This window comes from Crocodylus siamensis, chromosome 2 (assembly GCF_052110815.1).
Source record: "Crocodylus siamensis isolate JL-2025a chromosome 2, ASM5211081v1, whole genome shotgun sequence".
Lineage (NCBI taxonomy): Eukaryota > Metazoa > Chordata > Crocodylia > Crocodylidae > Crocodylus > Crocodylus siamensis.
The window spans coordinates 181,390,726-181,410,909 of record NC_143396.1 but is presented as its reverse complement, the minus strand read 5'-3'; the positions used below and the strand labels follow the sequence as shown (position 1 = coordinate 181,410,909).

Sequence of the window (20,184 nt, the reverse complement as noted above, 5' to 3'; positions counted from 1 at the left end):
CTGAAAGTCCAGGAACTTACTTTCTCCTACCTTTGTATACTGAGACTATACATTTTTGGGGGCGCTTGCTATGAACAACTGTTAGCACAACGGGGTTATCATCTCAATGTCAGAAATGAGAATAAGCCAAATCACATGGAGTTCAAATGCCTTCAAAGAATATTGTTCTTCCACACCAACAATATGCTCACTATAGTTTTTAATTGAAAAAACAAACAAACAGTGTATGCTTTTGGGAATAATACAAAATACAACATATACATATGCATCTCCAAGTGCAGAATAATGCAGCTCTTTGTACAGTAATATAAGCAGTCACTGAATGGTACCTCACATTGCCCAGCATTGTGTAAGATCAGGTAGAGAAAGTCTATATCAGAATTTAGGCTGATTGAAGGCTGCTGCAGTAAGTATAATGATGGTGATAGCAATGTGCTCTTTTCAAAAGTTTGCTTCAAGTGAAGGTTTGGAATAGCCTGCCACGAGAGGCAGTTCAAGCACCCACTTTGAATGCCTTCAAGACACATTTGGATGCTTATCTTGCTGGGATCCTATGATCCCTGCTGACTTCCTGCCCCTGCAGCAGGGGGCTGGACTCAGTGATCCTCTGGGGTCCCTTCCAGCCCGAATATTTATGAAATCTATGAAAGAGCTTTTGAACTTATGGGTAGATTCTGGCACATTTATGAGCAGCTCATTGTGAGCTGGAAGGATAGTGACATCAGAAGAACAAACCCAGTCATCATATGTTTCCTTTGCATTCTGCAAGCATAACAACAAAAATACTTAACAGAGTTAAGAATTAAGTATTTAACAGCAAGTGCCACTTATTGGGGCAAGTATCACTCTTTCCTCCCTTCTTTCCCTTTCTCTCCCTCTTTTTTCCTTGTCTGGAACAAGATCTCTCCTACACAAAATAACAACTAAGAAATGCAACCAATGCAATTCAGACACATGGGCCTCAATCACAGTTCAAGGGATGAGCCAATCTATGTGAAAAATAAACAGAACTTTTTAAAATATTAGTGTCAAAACACTACACATCTATATAATTTGATGCACGAAGAAAGATAATCAGATTGTGATTATTCCATCTACTGTTTGTCTTCCATCCTTAGACACAGCAGCTCAGCATTTGAGCAAACATTTATCTCAACTTTATTATTAAAAGACAAACCAATATTCAACACAAGAATTTCCTCTTGGGATTGTTGTGATAGAAATTACAATTTAGAGAGACTCCCTCATGGGAAACTGAGGAAGTTGGGGATTGGGAGATGGTCCCTCAGTGATAGATCTGCCAGCTTGTCAGGTAGTCAGCCAGGTTGCCTATGCACGTGCAGGGAGGCTGCTCTGACATGATATAATTATAACATGTCAGACCATACCCAATTTATTGAGTCTGCTGGAGCGTGGTAATTACCACACTCCAGCATCATGTGTATCAGCATTCCCCATGCTGAAAAATGGCAGCAGGGGCGCTTTAACTGAAGCTCAATTGGTGTGGCTGCTTTAATTAAAGCATCCCCCCACCCCCACTCCCGGAGCATGTCTATAAACACCCTCAGAGACAGTTGTCTGCAGATGTTATATGCTGCTCCATCCTGTGTTTGCCTGTGTTTCTTGCATGGGGTGATGACTACAGGCACCCTTGCTCCCTGCATGTCAAGTAAAGACAGCCCTTTGAGTATATTACAACTATGGCCAAGGCCATCTGCTTATGTGTATAGCAAATTAGATATAATAGTCTTTCACTCTGCATTAAGCCAGGGTAGATTTAAAGGTGAGCATGATTAAATATGAAATCCCCTAAATATACAGGCCTACTCAGAAAAATCCTGATTCCATAACTGAAGTTCTACTACAGAGCTGTGCTGAGTTAAGACAGCAGGTAAAATGTATTATTCTGCATATGAACCAGACTTTAGAGTTGTGCAGCCTTCTGACACAAGGTACAAGTGCAGGACCCTTGTGTAGAGGTAATGAATGTGTGCTAGAATCACAGGTTTGGAAGGGACCTCCGGGGTCTGCAGTCCAACCCCCTGCATGAACGCAGAAATACTATTCCTAAATCATCCCTGTCCAATGCTTATTTGACCTGTTTTAGAAAACCTCCTAGGAAGGAGATTCCACAGTTACCCTGGGAAGAGGTTCCAGTGCCTCATTATTATAACAGTCAGCAAATTCTTCCTGAGATCTAATATTGATCTACTTTGCTGCAATTCAAAGCCATTGTTTCACATCATGCCCTTTGCAACAAGGGAGAACAGTTGTTCTTCCTCTTGTTTTGTTTAAGCCTGCTTTTCACATATTTGAAGACTACTGTCACGTCTCTCTTAACTGCCTTTTCTTCAAGCTAAATATGCTTAGTTCTCTCAGTGCATTCTTGTCTGCTTTATTTTCCAGCCCTTTTGTTATTTGTGTGCCCCACTCTGGATCCACTCCAGCTTCTCCACTTCCTTTATAAAGTGTAGCGCGTAGAGCTGTACACACAATACTTTAAATGAGGCCTAACCAATTCTGAGTAGAGGGACTATCATTTCCTGGGCATGTCTACAGGAGATGTTTACTATGGAGCTGCCTAATTACTTCTGCTGTAAATATATCAACATCTATACATATGGCCCTATACAGTGCAGTAAACTAATAAACTCCACTGTTGGTTAGTACTTGTAAATACAAGTCCTTTCCTGAGGTGGAGTTTTTTAGTGTGCAGCAACTCACATGTAGATGCTGATGGGGCTGTCTCAGCACAAGAGTGCTTCAGTGCAGGGGTTGCCTACTGGCCATTCCTACTCTGGAGCACCCTTTTGTCTATCCTAGCCCCTCTGCAGCACATTCAGCTGGGCTGGAACAGCCCTGAGCTGGCAGGCTGACCTCCTGAGCCCCCTGTCAGCAGGGCTGGCCCACAATTTTTTGGGGCCCCCCTCAAAAAGATATAGTTTTTGGGGCCCACTGCAAGATATAGTTTTGGGGGCTCCTGATACAAAGAAGCTGGTGACAGCTGTTGTGGCGACCAGCCAAAGATGCCAGCAGTGGTGGCAGGGTGGCAAGTGGCCAGACAGGAAGCTGGTAGTGGTGGTGGCGGCGGCGGCAAACTGGAGCGGTGGCAACTGCCAGCCCCCCTTTGCTACAGCACTGATTTGGAGTGTTCACAGTTGCAGGGAGCCCTTTGGCTGTGGGGCACCCTGTGGCCACAAGTTTTACAGGATAGAGCAGGCTACGCTGCCAGCCATGGCTGCTCTGACCTGGCTCAACCTGTTGCAGTCCTGGGTGCACATTCGAATGTGGTGTCCGAGAGCAATAAACTCTGGTGCAACATGTACCAGACTTTATTGCTGTAAATTAATTGCATGGGTAGATGCGCCCGCTGTCTTACAACTACTACTCCTGTTGATGCAGCCCAAAATCGCTTTTTTATTTTTTACAACTGCATTGTATTGCTGAATCATGTTGAGTCTGATCCATTAAAACCTCAGATCCTTCTCAGCAATGTTGCCACTGAGACAGTTATCACCCATTTTGCATTTGTGCTTCTTGAGGTATAGCACCTTGAATTTGTCTGCACTGAGATATGTCATGTTGCGTCTGGCAACTTTCAACTAGACACCAGAGCAGATTTTCTGCTAGTGGTATTCTCTATCCATCGCATGTATTTCTGGAAGCCGGTGTACTCTATTAATAAATACAATAAAAAAGCCTGAGGCTGAATTGATTCAATCGTCACAGGCTAGTCTAACCTGCATAGATAGAACCAATAACTAAGTGAACAGACATTCATTTTTTATTCCAGAAATGCAGCCACATGCCTGCAGTGGCCCAGGCCAGAAGCTTGGGGGTGCTAAAGTATACCTCCTCTGCTTGAGCAGACAGCTTGGACCAAGACTAGTCCACCCTGCAAGGTTGTGGGAGAAGTTGGGGGGGAGTTGCAAAGCATCAACTGTGAATTAACTTGAATCTGGAGGGGATCTGGACAAAAGTTCAATAAACCGATTTAACCTAAATCAGTTAAGTCTGATACTACGTACATGCAGGTTTATCTTAAACCAGTTTCCGTCATTTTGGAAGTGGTTAATGTGCACTGAACTGTTGTGTTACAGATTTGAACTAGTTTCTGATCACTTATACCAGTTTGTGTGCAATTTCTGTCTCTATCCTATCTGATTAATGTGCCAACAAAATCTTCTCTCATCACAAAATTTCAGTTCCTTCCCCCACCCCCCAGTTGAACAAGTTCAGCAGTTTCATGTCTTTTCTCCCTAACTTGGTGTCTTTTGCAGGGCCTATCATTTCCTACAGGACTGCAGTGTGTAGGATATTTTTGCTTTCTGCAGGTTTATGTTCCACAGGCCATCTGCCTGAGAATCACGTATGAACTAGATGCCCTCTCTTTCTGTTATACAGAAGCTTTCCTACTTCCTGCAGCTTTCCAGCTCCACTGAGCTATTTGCCAGCTTTTATGAAGACCTTGAAGCAATTGTTCAATTATGTGGCTTCAGAATTTCGGAGAGGAAGCACCTAATTAGTGTCTGGAGATAGGCCTCGATCTCTTGAAAGGACCAGCATCCTGGTACATAACTGCTGCTGGAATGCTTACTGATCTACGTTAGGTATAGAAATTCAAAAAACTGAAGCTGGAATTGATTTAGATTAGGTCGTTTTCTATAAGCACTATAGTTTAAATTGGTAGCACACATTCCCCCTTTGGTGGTGGTGGGGCAAATCTTAGGTTCTGCCATTTTTCAAATTAGTCTGTGAGTGTGTCTACATGTGCATTAATGCAGTTTTCCTAATACACATTAAATTTAGTACCTCCAATGTGAGGTACTATATAAATGTGCATTAGGCTGCCCTACTGCACGATATTGAAAGCACACATTTTAAAAGTGGCACTTAATATGCAGTAGCCTATTTTACTGCACATTAGTGTAATTGCATTTTTTATGTGATGCTTTAATGCGCAGTAAAATAGGCTACTGTGCATTAAAGTGCACATGTAGACATGCCTTGTGAGTACCAAGTTTCCGTTCTGTTATGGGCATAGACTAGTTTTGTGTGCTGAACTTCTGTTCTGTTACAGGTATAGACTGGTTTCCAATCACTTATACTAGTAAAAGTGTAATGTCTGTGCGTGGCCCTAGTTTACCAAGTCAGTTCAAAGGCAGTTCTTTCTGCCTAAGTTAGAAGCTTCTAAACTTCTCCCTGCATATAACTACTTTCCTGTATATGTAATTAACTTCATAGCTGTATGCAGGATGTCAATAAAAAAATATATATTTCAGACATTTCCCCTGTTTTTCATTTCTTAATGACCAAATGAACATTTATTCAGATTGCAAAACCCATTCTTGTTAAAGTATCTGGGCTTTGATAAAAATTTTTGATTTTCAAAAATACTTTTTTTTACAGAATCATTTTATGTATCTCTACAAAGTACTGGAAGATTTTAACCAGGGTGAAAGTTTTCCAAGACAATGCTTGCTTTGGCTGGGGGTAGAGGGGGAGGGGAAAGGATTTTAAATGAAACTGTCATTACCATTTTTTTTTAACCAGTTCTACAAAACATGATAAGAAGTTTCATGTGAGGGTCAGAACATGGGACATCCCCAGCCACAGGACAAGTTGCTTAGAGAGACACTTGAGAGTGAGATTCAATTGGTGTAGATGTTCATTTTCAAGCCTGTCCCTCGTTCCTGTCTGTCATGCCTACTTCCGGCTGACAATAGTTGAGTAAGCCTCTAGGCTGAGAACCGCCTGGCTTTTTTCAAGCCACCAGTAGCTTTTTTCCTATATAACCTATCAGTCTGGAGGACTTGCCTCTGGTTCAGAGGTGGCCAAACTGCAGCTCGCTGGCACAGCACTTGTGGCTGATTGGAAATTAGCCAAAGCCCTGCACACTTCTCCCCAAGGTGGCTCTGGGGGACAGCGCATCCCAGTACCTCCAATTGCTCTGGCTTTCCCCCCGAGGAGCGCACCCCAAGCCCACCCACCTCCTAGCGGGGAAGGCCAGAGTGGCTCAGTGGTGTGGCGGGGTGAGCATCAGTGATCACTTCCACTCCAGGTCACTCAGCACCCCCACTCCCCTAGAGTAAGTCTGGCCAACCCTGCTCTAGTTTTTGTGGTGAACTGCATCTTCACGGTTATTGCTTTGCTACTGAATACTATGCTGATGGTTCATTATAACCAGATGTGAAAAAAACCCTGCTTCCTAAAGAGAAATTTTTTGATGCGAAAGCACCAGGATGCTGGTCCTTTCTCCCTCCCGAACCACTGAGTTGTCCTGATTCAACAAAAACCATGGATTTAAGAAACAAACATAAGTACCATTAAGCAGAGGGTGATGATCAGCAGTGTGGAGACATAACGCATGTGTTTTTTCATAAAGTCTTGGATCTGCTGAAGGCAATCCTGAAAAAAAAGAAAGCCTATGAGAGCACAACTTGTGGGAACTCACTTTGTATCCCTGTAGGGTTTTGTCATCAACAAGCTTCCTGATAGGGTTTTTCATTATCCCCACCTCAACAGAAACAGCCTCCAAGCCCTCTCCCTCTTTCACAGCCCTTTGAATATAGAGGCTGTTTCTCTCTAGGGAACGGGAACAAGAGGGAGATTTTCTTCAGAGTTTGATTCTGCTCTCCCTTTCCTCAGCTAGCAGGGATAACTGTAGCAACAGTGCAACTCCTCTTTGATTTAACCCACTAGCGAATTGCTGAGGATTGTATTGGGCACGGGAATGTGAACATGTAATATTAGACCTGACCTTTGCACGTGAAAGGGCTCTTGTTTCTCTGCTGTAACTGGAGGTGCGCCCCACAACAAGCACACCAGCCGCTGCTGTGATGTTCTGGGAATGGCACCAGGTGAAATACATGTTAGATTAGCGTGTGTGCATGTTTGCTAGATGTGAAAAGGCAGAGAAGAATAAAGGCATGTGAAATGCACCACAAGGCTGTATCTGATCTTCAAACAGGTTATGCTAATAAGGGGCTGATTTAACTATGTGAATAGTGTCATCAGAGAGAGAGACAGAGAGCACGTGTAAAGTTATGCTGTTGCTCAAGTGCTTTGCTGGGTTAAATCAGACTGCCCAGAGACTTATAACCTCAACCAAAAAAACGCACAAAAAAAACAAACAGCAGCTTCCAATACACAGGATCAGTTCCTGCAGTCCCAGAGATTCCACAATGTGCCCCTGCCGTTTACCTCCTGCTACCAGGGGCAGGAAGGAATTCAAAGCATAAATAGCTATATGCAGACCCGCTTCCCCACCCTCATCCAGACCAAGTTCCTTCCTCTAGCTTCCTGCCTGAGGGCCACAAAATACTCAGTTCTAGGCTGTTCTATATGTTACAATTCAGATCTTATTTGGCAGAAGGTAGATATCTCACAAAGACCGCAACCGCCCCCCACCCCATTTGTCCTGGTTCCTGCAAGCAGACCTGCAAAATAACTGAAGCATTCCAAATGTATATGCTGCTAGCTGTGTTGCGATGTTGTACGAATGTGCTAGGATGCTGCATTAATTCAAGATGGCTTTGCATAACCATAGCAACTCAGCAATCACTTTGGCCCCCACAGCAAATACACACTCCAAAGTTAGCAACTTTGATTAGGACAGCTGGTCCAACAAAGAACAAAAGTTACACAGACCAAGGGAATTTATTGAGAAAACTCCAAGTTAAGGGCTCAGTATAGAGCTTATCTAGTATCGATTCTGAGTAGTCAGATGGCAGGGGAGTCTTTATTGAAATGTGTTTGATGAAACTGCCCAGAAATAAAAAAGCCCTGCTTTCTGAGCTCTGAAAAACTAGGGCAATTTTTGTTTGTTTTTCAGTTATTGCTTTAATGCCCTTGAAAAGGGAATTACAATTTGCATATGAAAGTCTGCTCATGCAGCTTCTGGCCATCAGTAAGGAAACTGCTTCAAATAGAGAAGTCTGATTTGGCAATTGAGCTTTTGACATCAGACATACAAGTATGACATCACGCACTGAGGACAACAAGCTTCAGAGACATGCCACGCTGATCAGATCAAACATTTTCAAATCTCTCTGGGATGTAAATGTCGAACAGCAAGAGGAAAAAGCTACAAAATTGTATTCTTGGCTGAAGGAACTACTGATCTACTCTAACTTCTCCCAGCTGGAGTTTTCAGTCTGCAAGTCACCTGCTTTGTATTTCTAATGAAAAATTAATACTCTTAGTCTAATGGATAAAACTGCAGAAGTGGTGTTTGGCAATCAGTAAGAAGATATGTAGCCTCAGTTGGATGTATAGGAAAACAGTCCAAAACACTCCTTTTTATCCCACCAAATGCTACCATTTCTCATGTTCCATCTGGACTTTCCCAAAGGAGAAAAAGATGCCAGTGAGAATATGATCCAAAGAAGGTACCAATAGATGTGGTCAGTCACACAAAGACAATGAAGGCAGCTAGTGAGAGGGGTTTAACTAGGAGCTTGGAGACCAGGATGAACAGAAGACAATTGTCTGTAGCTCTGTGGAGAAGATTTGGAAATAATGATCATGCTGCTACTGCTCTGACTAAAAGTCTATGGATATTTACAAGATGGAATTTAGACAAAAGAATGAAGTCAATACAATTATCCAGACAGAGAAAAGCAAGCAGGAGCCTCATAACTGCTGCAGTAACAGACTGGGAAATAATGACCAGGGGTAACAGCAAGACTCCATTTACTGTTGACCTTCATCATGTATGTCCATTTAGGCCTTATCTACCAAGAACAAAAGCTATTTTTTTTTAAATAAAAGTAGATCAGTTGAGCTGTTTGAACTAGCTGTTAAGTTACAAATTACTCTTGACATCTCATCAAACAACTGCTTCCCTAGTTCTCCCCTTACCTCTCTTGCTGTACTTGTAAGAGTTGATGGACATGTCCCATTTTCAATGCCTCTGATTTCTTCAAAGGGTGAATACTTCCCACAGCACAGAAACTGAAACAGAACGCAAACTATGTCAAAAGTCACTATTGGGGTTCCCTTTCTCTTCAGAATGGCAGACTGATGATGCAGAATGAATGGAGTCAGGGGAATAAGAATTCCTGTCTATCTTCCTTTGGGCCAAGATTTCACAACATGGTGGCTGCAAAGGACATAAAGTTTATAAAGAAAATTAGCCAAGTCCTTGGAGAGCTCCAGGGGTTCAGGGTCTCAGACCCTGACCCAAAGCTTACAGAAGTCCATGGGAATCTTTTCACTGACTGCTGAGTAGTAGGCTTTGGATTAGGCTCTGAATTCTCCATACCTGGAGCAATGGGGCAATCTCCTCTCTTTTCTTCTCCTCATCTGCATCTCAGGAATTTCAACTCCAGTTTTTAGAAGTTACTAGTAATTTGGGGAGCTCAACAACAGGCACCTTGAGGGCACCTACCATTATTGCTTGGTATCCACAGTTTTCTTCTGATTCTTCCAATGCAGACTATACATCCTTAGCACTTCTAGACACTGGACCCTGCATTTTTGTTTCTTTTAATCCGATTTCCAGTGGTCTGAAGATCCTTAGATCTACAAACCTCTGACAAAACTTGGAAGTTACCCACAGCTCTTCAACATGCTGCTTTTTACTGTGGACCAGGTAGTCAAATTAAATGGTTTGTACCCTTCTTACCAACATTAGCTACACAAATGGTTAGGTCACAGGATGAAGAATTGAGAGACCTGACTTCTAATCCTGCCTTTTTTGTATCCAATTCCTCTCCTTTGCTCACCAAATTGCACAGAGGACCCTGATGTGTCCTTCAAAGTAGACACAGCAGGGGTGCACCAGGGAGAACAAGGCAATGAAGGTAACAGGTGGTGTCATCCAAAGAACTCCTTGCTGGCCCAGGTACTGGAAACAATATAGCTGATACTCTTTCCAAGCTAATCTAGCCTGCTTCCTAGCCCCGCTATTTAGCCCATGACTGTGCCACACTTCCCGCTGTCTCACAGGAGTCATGGGTATTACTATATTATTGAAATTAAACAACAATTATCATGAGTACAGCCCTTTGAGAAGTACAGATGCACATGGTTACAGAAGACATTTGCGAGTGCTGAGAGACAAAAAACAAAACGAGATAAAAGGAGTAGTCCGGAAATAAACAAGCAATGTCGATCATCTTCTCTAGTCCCTACAGCTTGACATTAGCTCACTATCCAAACAGGTCCTGCTGAGTGAGGGTATGACATTTCCCTTACTCAGCTGTCTGTGGAGGAATTGCAAGTTTCTCACCCCAGGAAACATTCCGAAATGCTCCCTTTTCTATTGCGCTGCCTCATCATGCACACTCCGAAGGAAGCGCTCTCCCTAGGCTCAGTGTGGTCACCTTGATCCACCTATTAGACTGCAGAGGTTGGGCAATAATTTCTCTTCACACCTACAGGTTGCACTGCAGGCTCACAGTTCTTTAGCGCTTTACAGCTTAGCTTTAGTATGGCTTTAGCAACTTGAAAAACTTGCAAAGAAGGTCAGATATCCTATGGTCCTAATGCTTGCAGCTAGAATTAGTGCTTTTATCCTTAGGGCACAGATTGCATTCATTCTATAGCCCCCTAATTACTAACTGTGTAATGACAACAGTTTTAGATGAGGGCTCCAGCTTTTCAGATGTATAGGTTACACATATCCTTCCCTTATGAATATGGCTATGGAATAGCAAAGGAACTGACCAACTTGTAGTATAGCTGCTGCTCTTACAGGGAGGTGAGATTGCCTTTTAGTACATTTTGGATAAGAGCAATATTCGGATACATGAATCTCTCCACTGAGACTTTAATATCACTGTCCCATAGTTGAAGTCTGTTAATTTAACTTGCAGGTCATCATCCATAATCTTATGACAATCTTAGTAAGTCTTCTCTTGCTGCTAGTAATATAGCCAGACAAACCAGGAGCAAGATGCCAAAAGCAAACCAACCAAGACTGGGTGTAACTTACTGTTTCATGGATGGCAGTGAGTTCCTCCTTCCTGAAGCTGGAGGAGTTTCTCCTCACCTCCTCATATACAAGATCATACACATCCATCATAGCATCTTCCACCTACAAAGACGATGACATATTTAAACCAAGGATTTGACCACACAAGTAACTCAACCATGAGCCAAATCATAATCTTTTAAAGATGGAACTGAAACTCCGATCTTGGAGTCTGTCTGGAACCCCCTTGGGATAGCCCATTCAACTAATAAAGCCATATAAGCAGAAAGCTTCCTCTGATATACTCATGAAACTGAAATATAAAAGAGAGGAACCCAAACTGGATTTCTTTACCCTTGGAGGTTAGGTGGGAGTTGTTCTAGACTACAGACCGTGGCTGTTTCTGTCATTAGAATTAAGCGGTAAATAGTGTAACGTGGGATGTTACCAGTCCTCTTTCTTTTTAAAATGATGCGACTAACAAACCTGAATGCTGCACTGACAATTTGCTGCCTTTTAAGTGACATTATTCAGCTATATGAATAAAGGGCTTTTCTTAACATCTTTACATTTTGTAATGGGTAGGTCAAAACATGTCAGATTTTTGATAATGTTACTCAGTTTGAAAGTTCACATGAAGAATGGTCACCTCTATTAAACTACCTCTAAATTACAGTTTTGCACAAGTAAAAGTCTCAGTGACTGCTAGCATCCAGAGGAGGGCGATTCAGTGGTTCGGGTGCTAGTGAAGGACCCGGGTTCAAATTTTTACTCTGGCAGAGAATTATTTTACTATATTGGACAAATTACTAAGAAAATGTCTATGCCAGTGATTTGTGACTAGGGTGCTACTGCAGGGTGCCATGAAATGTTAGCACTATTAGTTATACAAACATGATTCCCAAAATAAAACCAGAGATTTCAAATAGAAAGTCATCACGTCAAAAGCATTCTGCCCTGTTGCAGCCTTTCTGGAAAGAATTACTCTATTATTTTTTGTAGTAAAAAATGAGAGAAAAGAAAGAGCTGAGGTGTTTTCCAAGGGGTGCTTTGAGTGTAAAAAGATTGACAACCAAGTATCTATGCCACCCCCACACAGATTCTGAGATGGTTGCCAAGAAACAAGCCATGCCTATTCACTCTTACTCTATATACACCGCCCTGCCAACAAATGTTACATGCTCACTTTCTGTTGCATACCTATGGACCCTCTCAGGTATGCTCCAGGATAAAACACAGGGTGCATCCAGCACCCTCCAGCTGCAGCCATGCAACAGTTTTTCAGCATGCAGCTCATAGAGTGGGAGTGATTATGAAGTGTTGGTACTGGTTTTAGGGTCAGTGAGATTTTGAGCGAAGACACTCTGTTAAGGCCTGTGAGATTACGTGCCCAAGCTTGGGCTTCAGGGTCATGCCACCCTCCACCTAGGATTCAGACATTAACTCTTCCCTAGATTATGTACCTAGGTCAGGATCTTCTCAAAAGACACAGCAGGACTAGGCTATGGCAGCAGCAGCAGCCTTTTGCCCCAAGCCTTGTGTTTAGGACACTAATCCAGGATGCTGGAGACTAAGGTTCAATTCCCTCCTTTGCCTGAAATGACTTAAAACCAGTTTCAGTCTCCCTACTGAAGGCTGGAACTAGCAGACTGTTTTAGATGGGAAATCCTTTAATCACTCCTATTAAATCTCATTGCCTATGTATGGAACAACTGTCTATCCTTTGAGCCCTACTGAACGAACATGTCCCTTTGCCTCTATAATAAAGCAATCGCTGGGGAGGAGAAGACCCAAGTTTCAGCCCCTGTTCTAAAAAGATTGTTTTATTTTATGCTATGGTAGTGTTGGACTAATGCTGTAGCTGTGATGACCCAGGAATTATGCGAGGCAAAGATTTTTGTGGGTGGTATCTTTTATTGGACCAACTGTGTGGTTGGGACATTCCTTCATATGCAAGGCAGTCTTTATTAAATCACCTGAAAGATACCACCTACAAAAATCCTTGCCCCTTGTAGTATTTTATGTTAAGCATTAATTGGACTGGAAAAGCAGAGACTGGAATGCAATTTCCCTTCTGTTCCCAGTGAGTAGCCATTGGCTAAGTTTAGTCAAATTTATTATTTCACTCTCTGTCCGGCCCAGTGACTAATTATTCTGTGAAAGTGAGAAGGCTTCCATAGGAGAGACTCAGAAACCCCAGCATTGTATTCCCAGGGGTATTCATTGATGAAGTGATGGCAAAGAATTAAAAATCCCCTCAGGTAGAGGAAAGGAATTAAAGCCAAGTTTCCACCATGCTGGGTAAGTAACCCTAACCATTCTCACATTCAGTGAAAGGGATTTTTTTTTTTTTTATTACATATGTTCTAAGCCGTTCCCAACTCAGTAGGTGTATTCTGAGAATGCCAATCAGATCAGGCCTTGTCAATAACACAGGGAGATGAAGGCCTTATTTGTAGATCCTGGCTCGGACTTCAACGTGAACTAGGCACAGAGCTCCTCAGCTCTAACAAGACTTAGGCAGCTCTAAAAAATACCCGCAAGCAACCTTTTCTGAACCTAGGTGACTTCACTTGCGGATACTTAGATACCTTGGGAACTCAGGTGCCTCCAACTTTAGGAAGCAGCTGAGCTGGTGGTTTGGAAGGACTTACATTTAGACGTGGGTGCCTCCTTTGAAAGTTAAACAGTACTTGGGCACACAAGTCCTTCTGTAGATCTAGCCCCCTTTACCTCCAATTCCTTTCTGTAAAGTGGGGTAATAGCACTCCAGGGTCATTGTGAGGACACGTACAGTCATGACTGCGAAATACTAAGATACTAGGGTTTACTGGCACCATGTTTACTAGGGCTGTGGGAAACTTCAGCAGCTGTTTTGTTTCGGAGGCATTTCCGCCCATTTTGGCACCCGAAACACCGACTCGAAACGGAAGGCTCCGAAACATCTCTGAAACAAACCAGAATCATCCAAAACGTTTGGGAAAATTTCAGAGTTTCAGAGCTGGGCTTTCAGGGAAACAGAAACTAAGAGGAGGGAGGGGAAGAGGGGCAGAAGGACTGCTCTGCTATTGCCATCTGTAGCTGGCCAGTGTTTTTGATCTGTCCCTGAGGTCCCTTCCAATCCCAGTGCTCTGGGGAAGGGATAACAGCCTGCTGTCATCCTGTGAGCAGATCCTGGGGCCCGCACCCCCCAGCCCTCCTGGGGGGTGCGAGCCCCCAGATCTGTGTGTGGGATGACTGCTGCCAGCTGGGGCTAGAGGCAGCACTGGGTTCTTTCCGGTACTCAGCACGGGCTGTGCCAAGCAGACTCGGGTGCTGGTGCTGGCCCCAGCTGGCAGCAGCAGCATGCTGTCATCTCGCACCCAGATCTGGGGGCCCATGCCCCCCCCAGTATGTGTCTGGCACAGCCCCACATCCCTCCTGGGGGTATGGGACCCTGGATCTGTGTGCGGGGATGGGGCCAGCACCAGCACCCGAGTCTGCTCGGCACACCCTGCGCTGAGTGCCTGGAAGACTGGTGCTGTCACTGCCCCCAGCTGGCAGCAGCAGCCTGCTATCATCCCGTGTGCAGATCTGGGGGCTTATGCCCCCTGGGAGTGCTGCAGGGCCATGCCAGACTCTTCCCAAGGGCACACAGAGATGTGTGTGCAGGATGACAGCAGGCTGCTGCTGCTGGCTGGGGCCAGCGGCAGCACTGTGTTCTCTCCGGTGCGCCAAACAGACTTGGGTGCTGGTGCTGGCCCCAACGCCAGCGGCAACCTGCTGTCATCCTGCATGCAGATCTGGGGGCCTGTGCCTCCTGGGAGCTGTACAGCACAGCCCTCCCGAGGGGTGCAGGCCCCCGGATCTACACGCGGGATGACAGCAGGCTGCCACTCCCAGCAAGTGATACGAGTTTTGCTTTGAATAGTTTGAGCTGCAGTTTCACCAAAACCCCTGCACCTATCTCCTTGAAACTTGGCAGGCTTCATGTGTTCAGAAGGGGCAATGTTCATCAAAATCAGGCAAGAAATGACCAAGTTAGAGGCATTTTAGAGACTCCCCATCATAGCCGATGGCTGAAACACCAAAACAGCGTCAAAACTCCAAAACAGATTTGGCCGAATCAAAATGGGACAGTGATCTGAATGACCAAAACGAATCACTGTCCCTCTGAAATGTCGAATCCGAAACTGAAATGAATCATAGCCATTTCGCACAGCCCTAATGTTTAATGCAGAGATAGCTGCTCCAACATAAGACTGCAATAGCCGCATTCTACACCGACAGAGTTGGTGTAACACCAGAATGCCACAGTGATGAATCAGGCCCTAAGCACTTTTATTGAAAATATGAAAGATGACAGCTTCAGCAATCTCAACCAATCATTGGCGAAGTTTCAAATGAAAAATATGTCAGGTGACCTTGACTCTAGCAAGGAGCTGGCAAAATTCTCTTATTTTTAGTCCTTTTTCTCCCTGCAAATTATCTGAAGTGGGCCTGAACACAAAGCATTGCTCTTAAAACAGAAAATCAATAGGCAGGCAGGATGAGTCAGGGACAGAACAAGTGTACTTGGATCAAACACATCCCTCAGCAAGGTTTTCCAGTCAGGTTTAAGGTTTTGGCTTAAAGAATTACCCAAGAAGAGAGACACCAAGTATTATCTTTTTTTGCATTTGGGAGATAAAAGAGTGGCCATTACAGACCATATTAGTGATTACTGTAATGTGATTCTGCTTTTCCAATTGAAACTCACTAACAGGGGTTAAAAACTAAAGGAGAAAGAAATGACTGCTTAGTTTTGGCCTTCATCCATTTTGACAGGCATAGATTTCAAGTTTCAAATAATGTGTGAGGAGATTTTTCCAAAGGCATCAATATGGAATGGAAATAAATGACTTTTGAGATGCTTTTTGTTATTAGAGGCATTTAAGAAGGGCCTAGCTTTAGTTTTGTGACAGTAGCTTCATAGGCGGGGAAGTGATGGAATTTGCTATCAGTCTGTGTGTTCACCTGGGATTTCAAGAAATTACAGAGGAGCAGCTGGCAATTTGTTGATTCCACTGCTTGATCCATTGATTTTAACCTACAGCACACTGATAAACTCCCCCTGAGGAGTTTTGTATTGCTCACAATATAATTAATTCAGAAGACAAGGTTAGAGAGATCTAACAGTGTACTAATAACAGACTTGATGGGATTCAGAGTTGTCAGATGCAGCAGGTTGTACTGCTCCGAGGTAGTTAAACAACAACAGAAAAAAAAAAATAGTGACCCATTATTAGCCTGGTGCAAGACCATAATTGGTGGCCATGCAAAACATCCTTTGCCTGGGTAACCTTTTAGCTGAGGCGACTAAAAAAAATTTGTCTCAGCTTTTCCACCTCCTGCTTCTTGTCCCTGACATAAGTGACTTTTCATCAGAACAAGAACTATTATGCAAATGTATTTTCATTTAAAAAACAGCTTTTTCTTTATCAAAATCCTGAAAAATAATTTCCTGACCTGCTCTTTTGGTGTCTTGAATTTCTGCAAAAAACTGAAGAATCAATGAGATAAGGAAAACCCATGTAAACTGCTCTGCTGCTTACGCTAAGAAACAGCATAACTTCAAAGATTTCATAGACATTAGGGCTGGAAGGGACCTCGGAAGATCATTGAGTCCAGGCCCCTGCCCAAAGGGCAGGAAGTCAGCTGGGGTCATAGGATCCCAGCAAGATAAGCATCCAATTTGCCCCTGAAGGTGTTCAATGTAGGTGCTGGAACCACCTCTGATGGCAGGCTGAGTGCCTGGAAGACTGGTCTGTCACTGTCCCCAGCTGGCAGCAGCAACCTGCTATCATCCCGTGTGCAGATCTGGGGGCTCATGCCCCCTGGGAGTGCTGCAGGGCCATGCCAGACTCTTCCCAAGGGCACACAGAGATGCGTGTGCAGGATGACAGCAGGCTAAGAAATTCTTCCTTATGTCCAGCCTGAAATGGTCTTGCCATTCAACCTTGTCATCCCCTGGGGCGCTCTGGTGTACACCTCTGATAAACTTATAGGTGGCCTTCAGATCACCCCTGAACCTGTGCTTTTGCAGGCTAAAGAGCCGCATAGCTCTCAGCCTGTCGTCATAAGGTTTCTTATGAAGTTCTCAACAAAAACATTAGATATGGATAGATATAAAACTGGGTCCGTGATGGGCATGGGTTCTTATTTAGTCAATCTATATTTCAACTAGCTCTCTTAAGCATTTTCAAAGGCCTAACATTTAGAAATGTCTTTGGCAAAAGGAATATGTTAGACTATGCTTCCATTGTCCTTTGTAAGATCAGAGGGCTGCACATGTATTTTTTTCTGTTTTTTCTGTCTTTTAATACTTTGTTTTATATTATCATGCTTTAGTGTTAATAGGGCCCAAAAATCAGGGCCCACAACTAATTTCAAAGATGGGTTTTTCCAAGAATGTCTTTGTGACTTAAAAGCCCAGTTCCAATGAAAGTCAGGTTTAGGCTCCTACTTCTTGAAAATCTCGTCCTTTATATGTATTCAGGTCTATGAAAATTCTTCCGCATGTTATGAATGAAGATTTTGGAACTAAAATCAGAAAACTGCTAAAAAAAGGCCCAAAATTTAAGTGAATAATAGGTAAAATACTGGGAAATCTAATTTGTTCTGAGACCTCCAACATAAGCTGAATGCACTAATTTAGTTCCTCATCCAAAATCTTTTGAAGTCAGTGAAAAGACTCTTATTAACTACAAGGGGTTTTGGCTCAAGTTTGAAGGCTGCTAGTTGTTTACCTTGAGGCTTCGGTTGTACAGTTCATTAAAGAACTTCCCAAACCTCACAGTCATTAGTGACAAGGGAATAGCCTGCCATCACACTGTAAGTATTTTCCAAAAGAGAAGCATTATGCAATTCATCAGTCTCACTGGCTGGATAGTCACAAGCCTTCTGTGCTGGTCATGAGTTTTAGGGCTCTACCTCAGGAGCTCTTTTCAACATGTCACGCACTCACACTCCATGCAAACAATCACAGCATAGAAAAGTGCATCGATACAGATGTTCACAGCTGCTCACTGGTGAACACATTCTACAGCTGGTGCCATGTTGGCTGGTACACGGTGGTCACTGCTGCATAGAGAGAGGATTCATTCTAAAGCAGCATGTCATGGAGTATATGGGAGGCATTATACAAACACCAACAAAAAAGAGATGCATTAGGACAGGAGATTATTTAATTGACAAAACCATCATTGCTGGATAAGGGTATTTAAAAAACTTGCTTGTTTTAGTTGGCAATTGGGTATATAAATCAACCATGCTTTAATATACTAACCATGCCACATCATTTCTATCTAAATCAAAGCAGAATGCAAACTCATGTAATGCAAAACTCCCTCTATCCACTTTTTTCAATAAAAAAATAATGAAAGCAGACAAAACAGAATGCAACTCAAGAAGGGCAAGATAGAAGCCATGTATCAATGAGAAGCAAATTTTCACCTAGGGCCTTTCCCCTCAAGCAGAGGGCATATCATACCTCGAGAATCAGTCTGCTTCATTCTTATTATGCTAAATTCTGTTCTCTCTTGCCCACTACATTCATTAGGGTTGCACAACTGAAAGGTGGTATTTGGTCTACTGCCTCAACCTGAATAATTGCCTCTTTGAGTTTTCTACTCCAGACGCTGAAAAACATCAGGGCACTCACTGTAACAGGCAGCAGGATGCCTTTTAAGGTCCTGTTTGAATGGCCATGTCAGTATTGTTAATAACGTGCTTTCAGAAAACCACAGGTGTGCTGAGTGCCTCAACACAGGCAGTAGCCAGAACCAACTGGATTGATAAATTTGGACAAGAGATCCTTGGGAAAGAATGTATATGGGTCTTTACTGTAGAAGCCTTGGGAAAAAATGAACACACAGAAGTGGGGTTTGGATACTTCTTCACATTACTAGCTCTATGTTATTGATGCTCCCTAGACATATTAAGACTGTTCAGTAATCATCCACTGTGTACTGTTGTTGGAGGACAGCTGCTGAATTAAATTCTTATTTGAAATAAGAAAAGGCCTCCAATGCACTCCATGAAAGACAGTGAGTATCAAAGCCAGAAAGGTCAAAGAAAAATTTCCAGTTTGAATGCTATGGAATGCAATAGTTTTATTAATAGATTTCTCCAAGAAAACTGTTGTACAATATTTCAGTTTCAAACTGGAGCCAGAAGAAATTATTCTTCTTTCTCCTATTTCCAGCTGCATGCCTGAATGAAACACCTTTAGTCAGTGCTGTCTAGACACATCCAGGGTTACAATCTATGGGGAAGAATGCTACTGAATTAGCTAAAAAGCTGACTCCAGGTCACAGTTATTTGTACAGCATTTCTAATGTAAAGAAGGGAATTGTGGTTGTGTCAGTTCTAAATGAGATCAAGACTGGATGCTTGCTTCACTCAAAAGTCCTTAACGGGCATGTCAACACAAGACACTAACCACGCAGTAGCTTAATCCTACTGCAGAGTAGCATGCCAGGCAAAAACCATGCTAACATGCTGCTGCATAGTAGTATTAGGCTACTGTGCAGTAAGCATCACTAAATAGCTGTGTGCAGGCACTACCGAGCACTAGGGTGCATTACTGTACATTGATTTAGTACTTGGTTAACCAAATACTAAACTTAATGCACAGTAATTACGCTGCATTAATGAATGTGTAGCCACACCTAACAGCCTCTTGTTGCCCGTGTTTAATGAGGCTCCCCCAGCAAAAAACATTTTAAAATATAACTGGACATGAACTCTTCTCAGAAATTTTGGATTTCAAGTTCCTTCTAGAGACTAATTTGATCAAAGCCTCACCTTATCCAAGACAGAAATAGCATTTTCCTCTCTGTCTGCTTACAAAGGAGGATTTTCTTGTTAGCTACATTTGGAATGTATGCATAGACAACAACCTCAACAGAACTGTTTTAGGGCCTTGTTACACATTGCACCTTAAGCTTCTCAAACGTTGGCTGGTGTTAGTGTTAGTTTGAGTTTAGAGTGCTAAAAACCTTCTCTGACTGCCCCCACCTGCACAGCTGTGACTTGCCACTGGAGGGCTGGTGATTAGGGGCCTGACTAGAAGTAACAGCTATGAGTTGTCCACAGAGACCAGGAGAGTGGGAGGAAGGGGTACTGCATCCTGGGATGCTGGAGGACTGAAATGTGGGCAGTTATGTCTGGGGAGTGGCCACGCATTTGTGGAACACAAGCTGGGTAACATGCATCAGAAATAAACCTGCCCTGGAGTGGTGTAA

General features: G+C 43.2%; 1 protein-coding gene across 1 annotated transcript in view; it reads right to left on the bottom strand.

The window, feature by feature from the left end:
* TSPAN32 (tetraspanin 32) overlaps positions 1-20,184 on the bottom strand; it is a 77,544-nt gene that overhangs the window by 3,126 nt on the left and 54,234 nt on the right. Inside the window, exons 5-7 of the mRNA XM_090034931.1 lie at positions 10,940-11,041; positions 8,863-8,955; positions 6,325-6,408 (exon numbers count right to left, since the gene is read on the bottom strand). Coding sequence (XP_089891057.1) covers positions 6,325-6,408; positions 8,863-8,955; positions 10,940-11,041 — 279 coding nt within the window. The remainder of the gene's footprint in view (positions 1-6,324; positions 6,409-8,862; positions 8,956-10,939; positions 11,042-20,184) is intronic.